The 21,622-nt window shown below is 42.2% G+C and overlaps 1 protein-coding gene across 1 annotated transcript in view; it reads left to right on the forward strand.

The window, feature by feature from the left end:
* LOC117889022 (disintegrin and metalloproteinase domain-containing protein 20-like) overlaps positions 1-20,050 on the forward strand; it is a 137,152-nt gene extending 117,102 nt beyond the window's left edge. Inside the window, exons 19-20 of the mRNA XM_034792864.1 lie at positions 18,230-18,279; positions 20,009-20,050. Of these exons, the coding sequence (XP_034648755.1) occupies positions 18,230-18,279; positions 20,009-20,050 (92 nt within the window). The remainder of the gene's footprint in view (positions 1-18,229; positions 18,280-20,008) is intronic.
* Positions 20,051-21,622: the final 1,572 nt, after the last annotated feature.

Consider the following 21,622-nt stretch of genomic DNA (forward strand, 5'->3'; position numbering starts at 1 on the left):
TGTAGGAACCCTTCTACAATAGTTTATTAATACATTTAGCAAAGTCACAAACACTCGAACCCAGTAAAGTGGGTAGAGATAATACAGAATGTACATCTGAACATCCATATACTCACACCATCCCTGGCAGAACAATCTGAAATATTAGCCATTATCTTCCTCATCAACATCATCTTCCTCATCATCTCCAGTGGCCATCATCCTGGCACCTCCCAAGGGCTCTCTCCTCCCACAAACAGACCTGAATGCATCTTTTATAAAAGTTACACTGACACCACTATGTCTAATGCTTATTCAATAGGGGTTTCTCCCCTCTTCCTTATTTGTATTTCTTCATCCTACTAATGTTAAGTTTCCCTCCTCCTATAGGTAGTATATGAATGATCTCAACTTATTATGATATACATCAGTTCGTTGCTATAGCACTCTTGTGGTCTGATATCTGTGGAGGTTCTATCCAAAAAACAGTGTTAGCTTGTGTTTCTTTGGTTGGCTGGTGTCGTTATGGACAAAATTTCTCCTTACAAACCCTATTTCTAGTTCCCCAAAACTTAGGGGTGACCGTTAGGCCATTTATCTGTGCCACAGTACATAGGCCTCAAGCCTTAAGCTAACTGCTGAAGCCAATGTCTTATAGGTTACAGGCCTCTAGGTTTCTTGCATTACTGCCAAATAAAATAAATGCTAAAGCTAGCCCCTTGGGCAACACAAGTAGCACTTTACTTCACAAATGGATCAGTAGGATCTTGTGGAGTTCAGGTACTATTTATCATGAATAAGTGTATCAGAATAAATAGACCCTAAATAGACAACAGAGGCAAAAGAGTAGTGGAAAGAAAGTGATGCACTTTTTTCTACCTAACTCAGTGGCCCCTATTATGCTCCTACCCAGCCCCCTTGAATTTTTCTTCTTCCTTATGTAGAATTTCTTTGTCTTACCATAAGCCTAAATCCTCCAGTCCTAGTTGTCACCCATTCCTTTTAACTGGTTATTACTTTCCAATTTTTATAAACTCACTGATTTCCCATATCTCCCCAATTCTTCAAGTGATTCTCCACATATAGTCCACATCTGGGGTGCATCTGGGATAGAAAGGGCTGTTTCAAGTTGTTGAGCATCAAGTAATTTCATCTTAAAAATGACTCAAATTTTATAGTTTAGAGTCATAAAAAATAATAGGCCAAATCTTAATAAATGTTTCTCTCTTAATGCCAATTCAGGGACTTGAGTCCCACTGTTTTATTCACATGAGGTTCTTTGCCAGGCCTTAGCAGATATAACAACTAAAGACAAGCAAAATAATCATAATTATTAACTATGACTATTATTAAAGAAAGGAAAAAAATAAAACCAAATCAGAACACAAACAATAAACATAGGTTACTTCAGGTACAATCTTGTCTATATGTCTCTCTCTGGAGAGCTTTTGACAGCGATTACACCTTTTCAGAGTTGGTCTATTCTTGGAGGGGACCAAAGTACCTTATTCCTCAAAATTGGTAGTGAGCCTTTTCTTAGTGTATCAAAGATAATAAAACAGTTTATAGATGGGCAAAATACTTTTGTTTAAGGGCAGGTGAGCCCTGTTTGAGTTATCAGTAATAACATAACAGGTTATTAATGGGCAAAGGTGAATAATCTTAACTAGGTCCTATGAAATTAAAGAAACTATTTAAATCAGTTACTCAAAAGAAGTCATTCAAGGAGCTACATTGAAAGAGGCAAATCAATGAATATCAGAAATCTTAAATCCAAATTAAATAACATTATTTCTCTCTGTTTTATCAATGTTAACTTATGTCTCCTGTCCAGGAATACATAGGTACCACTGTGCCTCAGTGGGTCACAGCTGAGAATATCAAATTCAGGACAAACTGCTGAGAAATAGGGCAGACTCACCCCAAAATGGTGATTATTCTACTATTAGATATATCAACCCTGTGACCAAAGTAAATTTCTGTCGCACCACATTGGTTAACAAGAAGTCAAAATCCAGTTTACTTAGGCATTCTATCCCTTATTTCACCACACAGACACTGTACTTTATGATGGGTGATTGTTGAAAACCAATTTCATCTCATATAGGGTCCTTCTAATCCCAAGAGATCAACCACTTAGCCAGGTCAATATCCCAATAATCACTATGCTACCAATCCTTTAGTAACTGAAATCTAAAGATTTATTAATAAAATAAAAGTTTTAAAGGGGTTAATAGAACATATACATACAATAATTGCAATATTGTTATATCAGGTTTGTAGCAGTGATGTTATAGACTAGGGATCGGCAACCTTTGGCCCGCGGCCCGCCAGAGTAAGTCCCCTGGCTGGCCGAGCTGGTTTGTTTACCTGGCACGTCCACAGGTTCGGCCAATCTCAGCTCACACTGGCCGCGGTTCTCCTGTCCAGGCCAATGGGGGATGCGGGAAGTGGCGCGTGCTGAGGGATGTGATGGCTGCTCCTTCCCGCAGCCTCCATTAGAATCATAGAATATCAGGGTTGGAAGGGACCTCAGGAGGTATCTAGTCCAACCCCCTGCTCAGAGCAGGACCAATTCCCAACTAAATCATCCCAGCCAGGGCTTTGTCAAGCCTGACCTTAAAAACCTCTAAGGATGGAGATTCCACTACCTGCCTAGGTAACCCATTCCAGTGTTTCACCACCCTCCTAGTGAAAAAGTTGTTCCTAATATCCAATCTAAACTTCCCCCACTGCAACTTGAGACCATTACTCCTTGTTCTGTCATCTGGTACCACTGAGAACAGTCTAGATCCATCCTCTTTGGAACCCCCTTTCAGGTAGTTGAAAGCAGCTATCAAATCCCCCCTCATTCTTCTTTTCTGCAGGCTAAACAATCCCAGTTCCCTCAGCCTCTCCTCATAAGTCATGTGCTCCAGCCCCCTAATCATTTTTGTTGCCCTCCGCTGGACTTTTTCCAATTTTTCCACATCCTTCTTGTAGTGTGGAGCCCAAAACTGGACACAGTACTCCAATGAGGCCTTACCAATGTCAAATAGAGGGGAATGATCACATCCCTCAATCCGCTGCCAATGCCCCTACTTATACAGCCCAAAATGTTGTTAGATCCTTTTCTGCAGAACTGCTGCCTAGCCATTTGGTCCCTAGTCTGTAGTAGTGCATGGGATTCTTCCATCCTAAGTGCAGGACTCTGCATTTGTCCTTGTTGAACCTCATCAGGTTGCTTTTGGCCCAATCCTCTAATTTGTCTAGGTCCTTCTGTATCCTATCCCTACCCCCCAGCATATCAACCACTCCTCCTAGTTTAGTGTCATCTGTAAACTTGCTGAGAGTGCACTCCACGACATCCTCCAGATCATTAATGAAGATATTGAACAAAACCGGCCCCAGGACCGACCCTTGGGGCACTCCGCTTGATACTGGCTGCCAACTAGACATGGAGCCATTGATCACTACCCGTTGAGCCAGATGATCTAGCCAGCTCTCTATCCACCTTATAGTCCATTCATCCAGTAAAGTCTCTCTGGTAACTTTCAAAAGATTGGAAGGTCCTCAGTCCATAGTTCAATATGCTGCTTTTAATTGTAAATCCAGAGAATCAGGGTAGGAAAGAGGCAAAATGGAGTCATCACGAGGGTCTTTTTATATATTTTTTGCCATGTGCCTGAAAATGTTATGTTTCAAACAAAGCTCACAGCCCCCTTTTTGGAAAGTTACTGCCACAAGATGGAGTCCAGGATCACATGAGCCTATCGCATGTCCTTATATGGCTTGATGACTCACAGGGGGTAGCCCTTTGGAGGCTGAGGCATCCGCCAGAAGATCTATGTGGGCAGAATGAGTTTCTTCTATGGCCCATTGTGAGAGCTAAGTGTCTTTAATGGGCCATCAACACAAAGCTGTCTAGCCTTGATGTACATCTTATCTGGTGGGTGTTATTCAGAAATACAGCACATATGTAAGATACCAGTGCATAGCCAATATTCATAGCTTCATATACAAAAATGATACATGCGTATAATCAGGATAATCATACTTAGAAAATCACAACTTTCCACTGACACCTTACATGACATGCTTTGTACAAGATTTGTTGCAGTTTTCTAACAGTGGCAATATCAATGATATAGATGGTCATATTTCAATCATACAGCATCACAATAGGCTAAATAATTTGGTTTAATGGAAGCTGTTCTATCTTAACTGACAATAGAATTTCAGTGTTTTCAGTATTGTAGCCATGTTGGTCCCAGGATATTAGAGAGACAAGATGGGTTGGTGAAAGAGACAAGTGGGCTGCTTCTCCTCGAATGGTCCCTTAGAATATGTGTTAACTACGTATGCTAAACAATCTGTTCCACCTTGTATTTAGCTGTGACACTTTAAGTACTACCTTTCTGAAGACCTGAAGAAGTCCTAACTGCAAAGCTTGTCTCTTTCACCCACAGAAGTTGGTCCAATAAAAGGTATTACCTCACACATCTTGTCTATTAGCATTTCAGTACCATTAAAATAATTACAAGAAAAAATTACATTTAATCCCTTGGCAGGGCTTTACAACTTCATTTCACCATACATGTTGAACTTTTGATGTTGTTGTCATCTGAACTGGAAGGTTGCTTCTTTTTGATGCTACTCTTTGGTTGTTCCTGTAGAGATGAGCTAAGCAGAGATGGGAGGCTACAGTGAATGCTGTAAATTTGAGGATAGGAGCAGAGAGAGAGTTTGCTTATTTCAGAGGGTTTTTACACCCTTCTCTTTCCATACCTTCATGGAAGGAGGAAAACACCCCTTTCAGGCTTGACTGGATTCAAAAGGTTTGCTTGTCATCCTTTCATTGGCTCAACACTTTCATTGTTTGATCTTGGGAACAGTTTCAACTAGTGAATGGTGATCTGCTACTACTTGCACAGTAGGGTTTAAATTTTTCCTGAACTTGATTATTGCTTCTTCTTAACAGTCTTTGGAGAGGTGGCTCATATATTTCTGATTTTAGTAAGGAAATTGCTTAATATTTGAGATTGCTATTAATTGGGTAATTAATTCATTTTTGTTTAAGTGTTCTGCTCATCCCAGTTACGGTACTGCCTCTTGGAACTCAACAGTAGAACCTTCTTCAAGCAGTGCCTGATAGAGCACACGTGTCTCCACTCCTGCCCCTCCCCTTAGTGTCCTCAGGGTGAGACTATATCAGAGGGCACTGTGTTCTCTACCACCTCAGTTCCTTCCAGCCACCAAACAGAAGTAAACTGCTCCTGTCCTTTGGATCCAGGCTTTTCTCTGTTTATAGTGCCTTGTTAGTTTATAGTTGTTGTTCTTAGTGTAGTTTTTAGTATAAAGTAGTTTTAAGTATAGAATAATAGAGAGAGTGTAATATACAATCAGTTCCTTGTGTTATGGCAGAACCATAGAAGAAGAGTATGGGCTTTAAGAGATGTGCTTCATGCCCTGCTGTTTTTCCAGTATCAGAAGAACACATGAGGCGTCTTCAGTGCTTTGAAGAAGGGCATTCTCCCTCTGGGTGTTCCATTGGCTGAACTTCCACTCCCAGAGCATGCAAGGACAGGCAGACCAGTTGCTGCTTAAGGAGACCTTGTCTGCTGAGCCATCCAGTTCCTGGGGTTCATCGGAAAGGAAAACTAAGAAGCCTGACTTGGTTCCAGTGGCTTCTTCTAGCAATAGAGAGTTCTAATTCATCGGGATCTTTGTCAATGCCCATTTCCAATTCTTTGGCTAAAGCTGCCAGGGCTTCAAAGGCACTGGAGATAGAAAAGGGCTGTTGACCTGTCAGGGAACCTAAAGCTATGTTGATTCTGGCTGTATCAGTTCCAAAGAAGCAAAAGCTGAGGGAGAAGATGGGAACTGTTAGCAGTGCTAGATCCCACTAGTCAGACTTATCGGATCTGTCTGATACAAACATAGTCTCTACAGTTCTGACTTGGAAGTTCAAGCTGGTTCTGGGTTATACTTCAAAATCCTATGTTATGTAGCTGAGTGTTTCCCTGGATCCACTATTTTCCAGGCCTGTGGTACTGATCCCATATTCTGCTCCAGTTCCAGGACTATCATCAGAGCCCAAGAGGATGTTAACAGTAATGGCTAATATCCATCTTCCTCCACCTGAGCAATCCTCAGATCTGATCAACAGAAAATTGGCAAAGGAGAAGAGACAGTCTTCTTCAGTTCCAAGATCTACTTTGTCATCACCTGAAAAGAGGAGGAGAGTAGAGGAAATTGTTAGTCTTACTCCAGATCCTTCTATGCCTCCTCCTAAGACTCCTATTCTCTGGGTAGACCTTTCTCACCCTTTATTTCTCTTCATTCTCCAGTTGCTTTGTTTTCTCCAGTGACATCCATACCACATCCAAGGTCAGATCTGTCCTTAGGGCAGGATATTGGAGGAATCAAGAGCCCCGCTTCATCCTAAGTTATGTTATCCTATCCATTTGCTCCTCTTCTCTTGGGTATGTTTCCAGATTCTAGCTACTGGAAACACTGGCAGTCATAGTCTTCATGGCCATAATGGGTTCCGCCACAACAGTTTTTGAGGGAGAAGGGTGTAGAAGTGCAGTATCATCTGTTAAGGATCCGGTGGCTGAGCATTTCTCAGATCTAATTCCTCCAGATCCGTTGGTAGTTCAGACAGTATTGCCTGATACTCTTTCTGAAGCACAGAATGAAGAGATGGCTCCTCTTTTTCAACAGAAGCAAATGGATATTGGTTTTGATCTGGATTTGTCACCTGACCAGCATGTGGGTGTGACTTTGGCATCCTCCCATTCTGAATATGTTTTGCAATTCTGTGAACTTGTGAATTGCACAGTAGTCAGTTTGAAATCATCTTCGGTGGTTTTGCAGGAAACCACCCATCCAGTATTTGACATCCTTGGAGCTATCTCCATGAACAGGTCACTCCCTATTTTGGATGATCTTTTGCAACCTGCTAAAGTAACATAGTCAACTCTTGCTTTTTGTCAGACGTTTCCAAGAAAAGTGGACAAACTGTATCAGGTTTTCAGGAAGGTCTTGTTATTTTCTCATCTATCCTGTACCAAATTTGCTGGTGGTGGCTGCTGATAGTAACAGGTTTAGGTCTGGCCAAACTCACTTTACCCCTGTGGATAGAGAGGGGAGGAAGATTGATGCAGTTGGGAGAGAGGATTTCTGGTCCTTTTTCTGTGGGAATTAGAGTAGCTAATTAACAGTCAATGATGGCCAGTTACCATTTCCATCTATGGGAAAGAATGGCATTTTTTGTTAGAGTTGCCAGAGGATAAAAGAAGACTGACTAATGCTATTCTGGCAGAAGAACAGAACATGGCAAAGCCCTCAGAGCATTATTTGGTGCTTCAGATTCTTCTGCCAGAGCTTTGGCATCTGCAGTCTGTTTGAGGTGGTAGCCTTGGCTCTGTCATCTTCCTTGGCTGAGGATACTAAAGTTCTTTATTTTATTTATCTATTAAAGAAGTCTTCATTATTGCTAAAATATCAACCAGGAGGGTGAGTGAACTGCAAGCCCCCATGGCTGATCCACCATTTACAATTTTGCATAAAGATAAGGTGGTTCTTAAACCTGATTTCAGGTTTCTACCAAAAAGAATGTCTGAATTTCATATCAATCAGACAGTTAATTTACTGTTTTTCCCACAACAGCTCAGGATAATAAAGTGGAGTTTGCATTACATACTTTAGATGCTTGATGGACATTTGACTCAGAACCAGTTTTATGAAGTCATATACACTGTTTGTTTGTTTCTTACACAAAGAATCATGTGGGTCATAGCATGTCTGCTCATACTGTTTCCAGATGAGTTAAACAGGGCATCATTCAGTGTTACAAATTAGCAGAAATCCCTTCGCCTCCCATTGTATGGTCTCATTCTACTAGTGCAGTATCAGCATCTTATGCTTGTCTTAAACATGTTCCTGTTAGGGAAATGTTCAAGACTGCTACTTGGAACTCAGTGCATACATTCACTAAACATTATGCCCTGGATCCAGCTTCTAGAGTAGATGACAAATCTGGCAGAGAGGTGTTAATATTGTCATTTACTTAGGACTCTGTTCCCACCCCTGAGGGTTTTTCAGCACTGCTTGTCAAACTACCCATAAGTGGGAATATTCAGAGCCACTCAAAGAAGAAATGAAGGTTACTTACTTGTAACCAGAGTTCTTCAAGATGATTCTGCATATTCATGGTGCCCACTCGCCTTCCCCTGTTTCTCAGATTCCTATTATAGTTTTCTGGGTTAGCAGTAGAAGGAACTGAGGCAATAGAGGGCACCGCACCCCTTATCTAGCGTCACCCTTGGTATGTTTGGAGACAAAGAGGGGAGGGGCAAGAGTGGGCACACACATACTCTAACAGACACTGCCTAGAGAAGGTTCTAGTGTTTGGTGCCATCAGGCAATACATTACCCATTAATGTGAATGTGCAGAGTCATCCTGAAGAAATCCAGTTACAAGTAAGTATCAGGGGGTAGCCGTGTTAGTCTGTATCTGCAAAAACAACAAGGAGTCTGGTGGCACCTTAAAGACTAACAGATTTATTTGGGCATAAGCTTTTGTGGGTAAAAACCTCACTTCTTCAGATGCAATCTGAAGCTTATGCCCAAATAAATCTGTTAGTCTTTAAGGTGCCACCAGACTCCTTGTTTGTAGTTACAAGTAAGTAACCTTCAGTTATATTTTATACTCAGATGGCTTCTTGCATTAGTTACCAGTTGTAGTATTAAATGACCTTGCTATATTTGTACATAATATATCTTCTAATCACATAACAATTGTAAGAGGTTTTTTCAGTTATATAAATGAAAAGAGTAAGGAAGGATAAAATAGGGCTCCTGTGCAGTGTGAATGGGATAGAGATTATAGATAATCTAGATGTGATTTAAAAACTAAATGAACACTTTGCCTCTGTTTTCAGTAGGGATGATAATATAGAATATAAGCATGAAAACAGGATGGGTGATGGAAATGAGTATATAGAAATGGAAATTCCCACATCTGAGATGGAAGTTGTGCATTTACATTTCTTTTTAAAGCAAATTAGTAAATCTGTATTTGCACTAACATTTCACCTCAGGTCAAACCTGATTCAGGTCACAAATGAGTTTTGGGATCTTAGGATGATCCATGGAAATATGTTCATCTCATATAACAATGTAAAGGTGTGTATAACAGAATGTAAAGAATGTAATGTGCTCAAAATGGGGGGACTGGATAATCTGCATCCCAGAATACCAAAAGAACTGGCACATGAGATAGATTAATCAAAAATCCTTACTCCTAGACTAGCAACCTGGCGGTAGTATTGTGTGAGTGGAGAATAGCTGACTATATATATATAACAAAGGGGGGGAAAGTGATCTGGGCACCTACAGCCCCTTTAGTCTGACCTTACTAGTATGCAATTTTTTACAACACATTAAAGGAAAGAATAATTAAATTCATGGAGGCAGATGGAATATGGGTGTTTTTGATAGATATGCTCTTGTTCAAAATAAATTATTTTTGGAAAGTTATATGGCTTGTGTTATACAGGAGTTTAGAGCAGATGATCTCAGTAGTCCCTTCTGGCCTTGGAGACTATGAATCTATTACAAGAACTGTAAATTCTTCTTCAGATGATTGGCCCTATTGTATTGAGGGGGTTGGAGAATTTAAAAGTAGTGTCTGTTAGTCCGCTCATGCTGTACTTTTGGGTCAGGTGACTATAGGGGACAAATGTAAAGCTACAGCCTTGTCATCGGTGCATGCTATATCTCAATAATCCAGAAAATATGCTAAATTTGGATGAGCAGTGGTACAGTCCTTATTCAGGCAGACTCCAAAACCCTCCTCCTTTCTGAACAGCTTGTGAGTTACCTGAAGTGAAATTGACATGTTCAACCACTCGAAGAAGAAAAAATAAGGTTATTAATCGGTTGTGTAACTGTTCTTTGAGATGTTACAATTTAGATGGGGCTATACTATAAGCATAACTGGCTGGATAACCGTACTCAGAGAGTTGTTATTAATGGTTCCCAATCCTGCTGGAAAGGTATAACAAGTGGGGTTCCGCAGCGATCTGTTTTGGGACCGGCTCTGTTCAATATCTTCATCAACGACTTAGATATTGGCATAGAAAGTACGCTTATTAAGTTTGCAGATGATACCAAACTGGGAGGGATTGCAACTGCTTTGGAGGACAGTGTCGTAATTCAAAATGATCTGAACAAATTGGAGAAATGGTCTGAGGTAAACAGGATGAAGTTTAACAAAGACAAATGCAAAAAGTGCTCCACTTAGGAAGGAAAAATCAGTTTCCCACATACAGAATGGGAAGAGACTGTCTAGGAAAGAGTACAGCAGAAAGGGATCTAGGGGTTATAGTGGACCACAAGCTAAATAAGAGTCAACAGTGTGATGCTGTTGCAAAAAAAAGCAAACGTGATTCTGGGATGCATTAACAGGTGTGTTGTGAGCAAGACACGAGAAGTCATTCTTCCACTCTACTCTGTGCTGGTTAGGCCTCAACTAGAGTATTGTGTCCAGTTCTGGGCACTGCATTTCAAGAAAGATGTGGAGAAATTGGAGAGGGTCCAGAGAAGAGCAACAAGAATGATTAAAGGTCTTGAGAATGTGACCTATGAAGGAAGGCTGAAAGAACTGGGTTTGTCTAGTTTGGAAAAGAGAAGACATGATAGCAGTTTTCAGGTATCTAAAAGGGTGTCATAAAGAGAAGGGAGAAAACTTGTTCACCTTAGCCTCTAAGGATAGAACAAGAAGCAATGGGCTTAAACTGCAGCAAGGGAGGTTTAGGTTGGACATTAGGAAAAAGTTCCTAACTGTCAGGATGGTTAAACACTGGAATAAATTGCCTAGGGAGGTTGTGGAATCTCCATCTCTGGAGATATTTAAGAGTAGGTTAGATAAATGTCTATCAGGGATGGTCTAGACAGTATTTGGTCCTGCCATGTGGGCAGGGGACTGGACTCGATGACCTCTCGAGGTCCCTTCCAGTCCTAGAATCTATGAATCTATGAATCTATGTGTTGCACATATCCATTTCATGCCTCCCCTCCCCCTGCCCATTCTCTCTCTATCACAGTCTTTTTTTCTGGTAAGTGAAAGGGGGCTAAGGCGGCTCCATCCTTTTATACCCTGAGCTACCAACATGAGCAAATGGGGGGCACAAGTGCCACCCCAGTGGGAAAAACATCTTAGGGTTCAGGACATTGGGCACACATACACCTGAACTGGAGTGGCCATGTACAACAGATCTCAAAGAACAACACTTACAGAACAGATTAGTAACGGCTTTTCCTCTGCCTGTGGCATACACACTACTTTAATATCCTGAGGCCTATAATATTTTGGTCTAATTCTGGTTGTTGGGTTTGGTGTGGGGGTGGCAAGTGGTGTTACTGTCCTGTGATATACAGGAGGTCATATTGGATGATCTGGTGGTCTCTTTTGGCCTGAAACTCTAAACTCTGTGAGCTGCTTATTTTGCCTTGCCGAGAGGCACATCCCCGATAGATGCACTATCTGCCATTCTGTTTCTAAAAGAACAGAGAAGGCAAGAGAGTTTCACAGTAATTATTCCTCTTAGAGAAGTTGGGAAGGGACTCCTCTGATCTGGAGAAAAAAGACTCTGCTAGGCCTGAGACCAGCAAAACAGTGCTTCTATGAGCTCTTACTCAACTCTGAACTCCCAGGCTCACTATACTAAGAAGGCAACAGATGAGACCAGCAAAACAGCAGAGTCATCTGAGAGGGGTAGGAAAAAATACTACTCCTCTGGACAGCACAAATCTAGGTCACCTTCAGTGGGACCTAGTAGAAAGTGGAAGCGACCACCTCAACCTATTTCCTGAAAAGTTAGTTCGTGTCCCAGAATGAGTCATTCTGATGTCCTCAGAGAGACGTCACCAAGCAGTGGTGCTGTCTCATGTGGAGCTCTGCACTTTGCCTTGTACCAACTGCAATGCACTTGGTACTGGTAACCTAGGCACCCATGATTCCAGTGCCGATAACTGCGCTACAGTTGTTCTTGGTATCAACCTTCTCAGCACTGAAGTCATTTTCAGTACCAAATGAACTAACAGTGACTGTTCAGTCTAAATGACTGCTACTGTCTTTGGTGCTGCGAGCACCACCTATGGTACCAACCGCTAATACCCTCATAGTCCCAACTGTTTCTTTGAAACCTGTAAGAGCAGAGTCCATAGCTCAGGTTTGAACCCTGTCAAAGTAGCTCCACCTTCAGAAAAGGAATATTCTTTCTCATCCTCAACTTCTGAGTAGAGCAGTGAGGCATCCCACACACACTTACCAGTAACCTGATCCGATGATCTTTACTGGCTGGACATGCCCCTTTATTACACTCATAGACCTAGACGATCTAGGGATGAGTATTCTCCCCCGTACCCAACCCCGTGATCCCTGGCCCTTGCCCATAGTAGACTCAGTCTTGGTGGTACAGGGTCCCTTGGGGCATTCAGACTGCAAGAAACCCAGCTTCAAGTGTTCCTTCCAAGACTAGGTATCTCTCCTGTCTGAGATCCCTTAGGATTATGCAAGAGGCCCTGGCAGCCATCAGTCACCCTGTGTAGCAGCAGGATCATAAAGCAAGGACGAGCACCTGCAATATTTGGAGCAGCTATCGCCTTCTCCTCATGAGACAAAGCAATAATGCCCATTACTTCTACACAGCCTCCTGATGCTCCAGGAATTTCTATGCTGAATGGCAGATAGTGTTGAGATGCTGTAGAAGCAGTGCAGGAAAACTCACACAAGCTATGTGATATCCTGCACACATCAGTACCTGGAGAATTGGCCATGTCAATTAATGTGGGAGTATCGGTATCAGCAAAACATGTCAGTTAGACACGAGCATCTGTGGTACTTACCTTCAAAACAGCACATAGCTACCAGATATCTGCATCTGGCTTTAAATATTTTTATACACATCAAATCCCAGGGTCTTTGATTGTAGATGCTGTGCATGAGAATTCCAGGCAACAAGGACCACCAATAATAACACCAAGAGACAAGGTTGGATTTATTTGGCAAAAGAAGTTTCTCAGGAGCAAGTTTCCGAATTCATGTCACCAACTATCGGACTTTATTAGCTAAATACTATTATTTAAATTGGAACAAAGTATGTAATTTTATTCATAAACTTCCTCAAAACATCAGGAAAGAATTGAGGTCTATTGTCTCCAACTGTTAACTTCACATTAGATGCCTTGGATACAGAGTAAGATCTATAGCCATATCTATCACCATATGCAGTGCTTCATGGCGGCTGTCTTCAGGATACCTAAAGTACCTAAAGTACAAACAACTATTGGGGCCTTTTCCTTTAAAGTCTGTAACCTGTTTTATATCAAGACAGACAAATCCCTGCACTCATTGAAAGAGCCACTATGGGAGTCTACTTGCTGGCACCTTGGAGAAAACAGGCCTGGCCTCAGAATTATTTCAAGCAGAGAGTCAGTACAGACCCTTGGAACCACTGAGGACAAGGCAGAGGTTCCAACAAAGAAGACCCTCTGTCTCTTCTTCATCTGCTACTCAACCCTGAGTCCACCTTTAAAAAAAAAAAGATGCCTTGGTCAAGACCAGTTGGAGTCTCTAAAGGATCTGTACCTTTCTACCCCATCACCCCACCCTCCCTTCCATCCCCATGCCCATTGCAAATTGACTGTTTTATTTTCAGGAGGACTGGAACCACATCCCCTCAGAACACTGGCTCTTACAGATCATCTAAATGGGGTATTCCATACTGTTTCAGCACCTTCCTACTTCCCATTCCCTTCCCTGGCCTTCTTCAGGGACCCCTCTGATAAGAGACTGATACAGCAGGAAGTGGACTCCCTTCTCAAATCTCAGAGCAGTGAAGAAGTGCCTTGAGTTCAGAGAGCAGAAGTTTTGTTCATGGAGCTCCTCTATTCCCTGCTTTTCTCTTTTAGTGCCAATCTCCTTATGGGTTTTGAAGGACAGGCCTGGGTTCTTCTGGATCCTGGCTCCAGCTCAGCAGAGTGTAAATTTCTAATTTTCTTCCCATATTTATTTGGCAGTGTCTCCACTCGCCTCACTCCTTCCTAGCAGGGTCACCAGGGCAGCTTGGAAGGAAAATTCTAACCACAGGGTAACCCACACTTCCTTGCCAGATAGTTGGAGACTCCCAAGAAATAAAACAAACACACACAATATGTTCAATGCAGTAATTATATTAAACAGGAAGTAAATATAATGTACCTCTCAGGGGCATCGGTGCCCTGGCTATAATACCTGTGAATTTCCCATGTCATGTGACCTGATATAGTAAACATAAAAATTAGTGTCCCAAATTTAATAGGCAGCAAGTAATAAAAGCTCCAACCCCTTACTCCTGGCTTGAGGGGACAGTTCAGGGAGCAGGGGGTTTCCAGAACAATTTCTCTGACCATCTAAAAGATGGTGCACTCAAAACTCCGTGAACGATCCTCAGTTCAGAGATGTGCCTGGACTCCTTAGTTAGTGCAGAGGGGCTGTTGATCACTACTGGCAGGCGTCCCCTTCAAGCAGAAGTCATGCTGCTTCCATTCCCAGGATATCCCCTCACCAAAGGCTCTGACGTAAATTAAGTTGTCACGGGATAAAAGGGAAGGTCCTTTCATGGATTGAGAACTGGTTAAAAGACAGGGAACAAAGGGTAGGAATTAATGGTAAATTTTCAGAATGGAGAGGGGTAACTAGTGGTGTTTCCCAACGGTCAGTCCTAGAACCAATCCTATTCAACTTATTCATAAATGATCTGGAGAAAGGAGTAAGAAGTGAGGTGGCAAAGTTTGCAGATGATACTAAACTGCTCAAGATAGTTAAGACCAAAGCAGACTGTGAAGATCTCACAAAACTAAGTGATTGGGCAACAAAATGGCAAATGAAATTTAATGTGGATAAATGTAAAGTAATGCACATTGGGAAAAATAACCCCAACTATACATACAATATGAGAGGGGCTAATTTAGCTACAACAAATTAGGAAAAAGATCTTGGAGTCATCGTGGATAGTTCTCTGAAGATGTCCACGCAGTGTGCGGAGGCGGTCAAAAGAGCAAACACGATGTTAAGAATCATAAAAAAGGGGATAGAGAATAAGATGGAGAATATATTATTGCCCTTATATAAATCGATGGTATGCCCACATCTTGAATACTGCATACAGATGTGGTCGCCTCATCTCAAAAAAGATATACTGGCACTAGAAAAGGTTCAGAGAAGGGCAACTAAAATGAGTAGGGGTTTGGAACGGGTCCCATATGAGGAGAGATTAATGAGGCTAGGACTTTTCAGCTTGGAAAAGAGGAGACTAAGGGGGGATATGAGAGAGATATATAAAATTATGAGTGATGTGGAGAAAGTAGATAAGGAAATGTTATTTACTTATTCCCATAATACAAGAACTAGGGGTCACCAAATGAAGTTAGTAGGCAGCAGGTTTAAAACAAATAAAAGGAAATTCTTCACACCGCGCACAGTCAACTTGTGGAACTCCTTACCTGAGGAGGTTGTGAAGGCTAGGACTATAACAGGGTTTAAAAGAGAACTGGATAAATTCATGGCGGTTAAGTCCATTAATGGCTATTAGCCAGGATGGGTAAGGAATGGTGTCCCTAGCCTCTGTTTGTCAGAGGGTGGAGATGGATGGAAGGAGAGAGATCACTTGATCAATACCTGTTAGGTTCACTCCCTCTGGGGCACCTGGCATTGGCCACTGTCAGTAGACAGGATACTGGGCTAGATGTACCTTTGGTCTGACCCAGTACAGCCGTTCTTATGTTCTAATGCAGGGTTCAAAGTTCTGATTACAATAACTATACTAAAATCCTAACTTTAGCCTCCTACCCTAGTGCTCAGACACGCTCACAGCAGGTGCTCAACCCTGGACTAGCAGCCAGAGAAAAGCTTACCATGTGGTGATTGATTTTACCTAGGGAGCTGAAGCACTAACTCAGCCTGGCTGGGTGTGGGGTTTTCCCAATAAAATTCTTTAAACTGGGACTCACCTTGAAGAGGGAATGGACCGAGCTGAGGGATGCTGCTACCAGGTTCCAGGTGGCCAGTTCTCAAAGGAAATCCTGCATGCAGGCCTGCGACTCACCAGCTCACCACACAGCAAGTCCTTCGCTTTCTGTGGCTGGCTCCAAAGTACTCCAGAATGGCTTCTCCCCTCTCTTAGTGTTCCCAGGGTGGACATCTCACTTCCTATTGGTCAAAAGAGCTCTTTCACTTGTCAATCATTTGACTTTGCCTGCCCACCCCCCACTTCTCTCAGGCAATGCTCCTCCTCTGAGCTGGCTCAACTCTAATCCTTCCCAGAGCCAACAGGGGCCCCTGTCGCTGTAAAGTGTTTCTCCTCTCTTCCTCTTGGTTGCCTAGTAGACTCTGATTCTGCCCTGGGTTTCCCCTTCCTCCCAGTGATAGCATGGCTCTCCCTGAGTTACAAGCACACAGAGCCCCAGGAACCTAAGGGTAACCTTGGGGTTACATTCACAGTATTTTCCAGTCCTGGGGAAGAAGCGGGGTTGGCATCTACTCCTGCACTTAGATGGCTAAGTGCCTTCACCCACCATTTCAAGTTCAGAATGGTATCCCTAGCCTGTCCTCATGACTGGCTTATCCTCAAACCCTGGAGAAAGAGTCTGTCTCAGAATTCTTAGTCTCATGCTCCCCTGTATATATGTAACACAGCATGCCAGCTTTTACCTGTGCTGCATGCAATTATGGAATTATTTACAATCCCTGGCCCACAACGATACACATACTTAATACAGTAAGACCTCTCAAAGATAGTGCAGGGAATTGCCTTATTTGGTCAAGTCAAATGCTTTACAGGAGTCTATGCATATTACATCAACACTCTTCCTTTATTAACTTGACTGCAGATCAAAAAAAGATCTCAGGTTACTTGGACAGCATCTAGTTTCCATAAACCTAAGTTGATTGGCATTAATTATATTACTCCCTTTAATTCTTTTAATAGAGTCCCATATCAACCACTCCATTATCTTACCGGGGATCAGTGTCAGACTGACAGGCCTATAATTACCTGGTCATCATATTTACCCTTTTAAATACTGGCACAACATGAGTTTTTTTCCAGTCTTCTGGAACTTTCTCGGTGTTCCAAGACTTATTGGAAATCAACATTAATGGTTCAGCAAGCTCCTCGGCCAGCTCTTTTAAAAATCTTGGAATCAAGTTATCCAGACCTGCTGGTTTGAAAATATCTAACTTGAGTAGCCACTGTTTAACATCCTTTTGAGATACTAGTGGAGTGCAAAGAGTATTTCCTATGACATGACTATATCCTCAATTTTTTTTTATCTAAGTACGAGGGGAGGGATAGCTTAGTGGTTTGAACTATTGGCCTGCTAAACCCAGAGTTGTGAGATCAATCCTTGAGGGAGCTACCTGGGGTAAAATCAGTACTTAGTCCTGCTAGTGAAGGCAGGGGGCTAGCCTCAATGACCTTTCCACATATCTTCCAGTTCTAGGAGATAGAACTGAACCATTAATTTATTTATAATAGAAATATTTTTGAACACATCTGCCTTTTCTGCATTATTATTGATAATTCAACCATTTCCATCTAGTAATGGACCAATGCTATAATTAAAATTATTTTTGTTGCTAATATACTGAAACACTCCTTATTATCCTTAACTCTGCTGCCCATGCATTTCTGCTTGGGTCCCTTTGCTTTCCTTATCAATTTTCCAAAATTTCTAGCTTCTGAGATATAGTCATTCCTTTCAACTTCTCCTTTCTTCCTTTTGTTATATATATTTTACAGGTGCCTTCACTTCCCCTCTAAACTAGATTTTTTAAAATCTATACAGCCTTCTTCCTTGATTGTGGGATTGTGGCTTTTGGGGCATCTAGAAAAGTATTATTATACAGTTCCCAATTATCATTCACATTTCGATGAGTTGGCTCATAATTGTTTTCAGCTTTGTGAAATTGGCCCCTTTAAAGTATCAAATATATACATCACTGGTCTGGACTTTATTCTGTTTGCACATTATAAATGTGACCAAGTCATGATCTCTTGTACCTAATTTTCCATTAGTTTTGAGTTCTGTGATCAGTCCCTTTTTTATTTGTCATGATGAGGGCTAATAAAAAATTCCCCATGCTGGATGACACATTTTGAGATAGAAAATGGTCATCTGAAAACTGACTATGTAAAAATGGGTTCTCCTTACTTAATAGACTTGCTCCCTGTGTATATCCAGCCAGAGCAGCAGATGTTACTGACCAAAGTAAGTTTTTATTCTGTGGCCCTTCATAGCCCAGCAGAGACAACATCAGTGTAAGAAATCACGCATTAGCAGAACTGTGAACTAAGTTTTGATAACACATTGCTGGTACTTGAGCAAAGATCTCAGCTTGGCGTTCAGATGCCACGGGAGCTTATGGGGCTGGCAGTCTGACTGAGATGTTCAAACTGGATTGATGCAAAGAATTAATTTAGCTTCTCTGTACTGATCTTGTCTTCCTGGAGTGCCCCTTTAGCACCTCAATCATCCAGTGGCCCCATTGATTGTTTGGCAGGCTTCCTGTTTCTGATGTATTTAGAAATGTTTTTGCTGTTAATTTCTGGGTCTTTTGCTAGTTGTTCTTTACATTATTTTTTGGTCTGCCTAATTACGAACATAAGAATGGCCATACTGGCTCAGACCAATGGTCCATCTAGCCCAGTATCCTGTCTTTGAACAGTGGCCAATGGCAGATGTTTCAGAGAGAATGAACAGAAATGCAATCAGCAGTTGATGTCCCTTGTTGTTCACACCCAGCTTCTGGCCATCAGAGGCTAGGGACTCTCAGAGCATGGGGTTGCATCCCTGACCATCTTATCTAATAGCCATTGATGAACCTATCCTCCATGAACTTATTTAGTTCTTTTTTGAACCTGGTTATACTTTTGGCCTTTACGACATCTCTTGGTAATAACTTCCACTGGACATAGGGGGTATTCTCCCTAATGGAGCTACTTGATGGATTGGGACCTAAGTGAATAAAGTTATACTGGAAATTTTACAACAAAATCAGTATAAGTATTCAAAAGTGAAAAATGCATTGCAAGATGTTACATACCCAGAAACACACACACGGTTGTAGAAACAATGTGTAATGATCTATGAAATTTGAAAATCAGTATGTGAGCATTAATGCAATATCCTAAAGCACTCACATAAGGGGAAGAGTTAAAGTTGTTTATGCAACTGGCTGAGGCTTGGAGGCATCAGGATTTTAGAATCATAGAATCATAGAATATTAAGGTTGGAAGAGACCTCAGGAGGTATCTAGTCCAATCTCCTGCTCAAAGCAGGACCAACACCAACTAAATCATCCCAGCGAGAGCTCTGTGATAGTCTCATATTTATTTGTTTATTTATATATCAAATAAACAAGGCAGGGAGGGATAGCTCAGTGGTTTGAGCATTGGCTTGCTAAACCCAGGGTTGTGAGTTCAATCCTTGAGGGGGCCACTTAAGGATCAGGGGCAAAATCAGTACTTGGTCATGCTAGTGAAGGCAGGGGGCTGGACTCAATGACCCTTCAGGGTCCCTTCTAGCTCTATAATAATATATTATTATAATCCTGGACTGTGATTATTTATATTTTAATTTTGTAATAGTTTTCTAAGGGACAAGATGGATGAATAGTGAGACTTTTATTATAAATCTAAAGAAAATGTCTTGACTTGAGTGCTTAACTGTACACCTTTAAGGTCTCTTATGAGCTTTTAAAAAATGTTTTGGCATAGTAATACGTATCACATGGAACCTGGTAGGTTTAGCAAATAATTTTTCTATGTTGTACAGACTTTTGCTTCTTCAAAAATGGCTTCAAAGGAATATGGCTGCTTATAACTCTGAATGCCAGATCCTGAATGATTATGAGCAAGATAAATATGGTTACATAAGGTTTGCCAGTTAGTTAGACTATGCTTTAATCATTGTACTGTTTTGGGTTTCTGTTTTTTAGAAGAGTGTGAAGAAGAAAAGCAGTATTCGGTCTAAAAAGTAGAGGGGAAGCTATTTGTTTAATAAAACACAGGATACTAGAAGATTGAAAAAGCAATGTTTTTCTTATCAGTTCAGCCATTGAAAGCACGTGTGGAACCCTGCTGAGTTAGTGGTGTGTCAAAACTCCAAATGACATGAGATTATGGAGAATTACCTTTTTTTGACTGTCAGTTTATTTTGTTCTTCTGTTCCACTTTATTTGAATAAACAGGTTTTGTCCTTATGCTTTTCTTTCTGTATTCACATAAGTGTCTCCTCAGCACTTCGTAGAATCTCATCCTGCTTCTAAGCTGGTTCTGTCCTCTGTATCCGTAAGAGGTATCCCTAGAACTCTCTATCCCTAGGAAGCAGCAACTTAGCTGTTCTTTGAGCGCATGCACTTGTCCATTCCACTGCATATGTGTACATGCCTCATGCACAGTTGTCAGAGGACTCCTTCCCTCACTGGTACCCACTGGGGCAACTTGAGCATCCTCTCCATCCACTGTAGGCTGGTATAAGAGGGTGGAGATGCCCCCAACCTCCCTCAGTCCCTTCTTACCACCAGTGATGGTTGTCAAAGCAATCTCAAACTTGTTTTGATAAGAGAGAGAGTGTAGGGCCATAACATCTGGTCTCCCCAGTGAAATCTGCTGAGAAAAGGTGCCCCCCATGCCCTACCATGCACTGGGATCCAGCTGCTAGTCCTGGCAGGGCTGGAGAGAGACTGGACTTTCTCTTTTCCTGCAGGGGCCGCTCCTGGAGCCGGGTCAGACTCACCTCCGGGAACCTCTCCTGGCTGCAGGAAGCTCAACACTCCCATCCTGCTTCCTTCCCCCATTGCTCTCCAGCTGTGGGGGGAGGAGTCACTACATAAGGAGCAGCCATGGAGCTGCCCCTCCCTGGCTCCAGACACAGCGCTTGGGGATTAAAGTGGCCTTGGACTGACTGTGTGTGTGTGGGGGGGGGGTACCACAATGGCCCCCGACCATGGGGCCCTGGGCGGTTGCCCACTCGTAAGGCTAGACTTGCACCCCCCCAAAAAGTGATGACCCCCTCCATATATTTGACCCTCACATCTGCACTATCGCCTGCTCTCCGGTTGCCCAGCTCTAAGGCAGTGCCTCTGTCAGCAGCAGCACAGAAATAAGGGTGATAATGCCATCACCCCCCCCCCCCATAACCCTCTTTTGGGTCGGCACCCCATGGTTATAACACCATGAAATTTCCGATGTAAATATCTGAAACTGTGAAATTGATGATTTTTAAAATCCCATGACTGTGAAATTGACCATAAGAACGGCCATACTGGGTCAGACCAAAGGTCCATCTAACCCAGTATCCTGTCTACCGACAGTGGCCAATGTCAGGTGCCCCAGAGGGCGTGAACCTAACAGGCAATGATCAAGTGATCGCTCTCCCGCCATCCATCTCCACCCTCTGACAAACAGAGGCTAGGGACACCATTCCTTACCCATCCTGGCTCATAGCCATTAATGGACTTAACCTCCATGAATTCATCCAGTTCTCTTTTAAACGCGGTTATAGTCCTAGCCTCCACAACCTCCTCAGGCAAAGAGTTCCACAAATGGAC

This window comes from Trachemys scripta, chromosome 1, assembly GCF_013100865.1.
Source record: "Trachemys scripta elegans isolate TJP31775 chromosome 1, CAS_Tse_1.0, whole genome shotgun sequence".
In the NCBI taxonomy this organism is placed as follows: Eukaryota; Metazoa; Chordata; order Testudines; family Emydidae; genus Trachemys; species Trachemys scripta.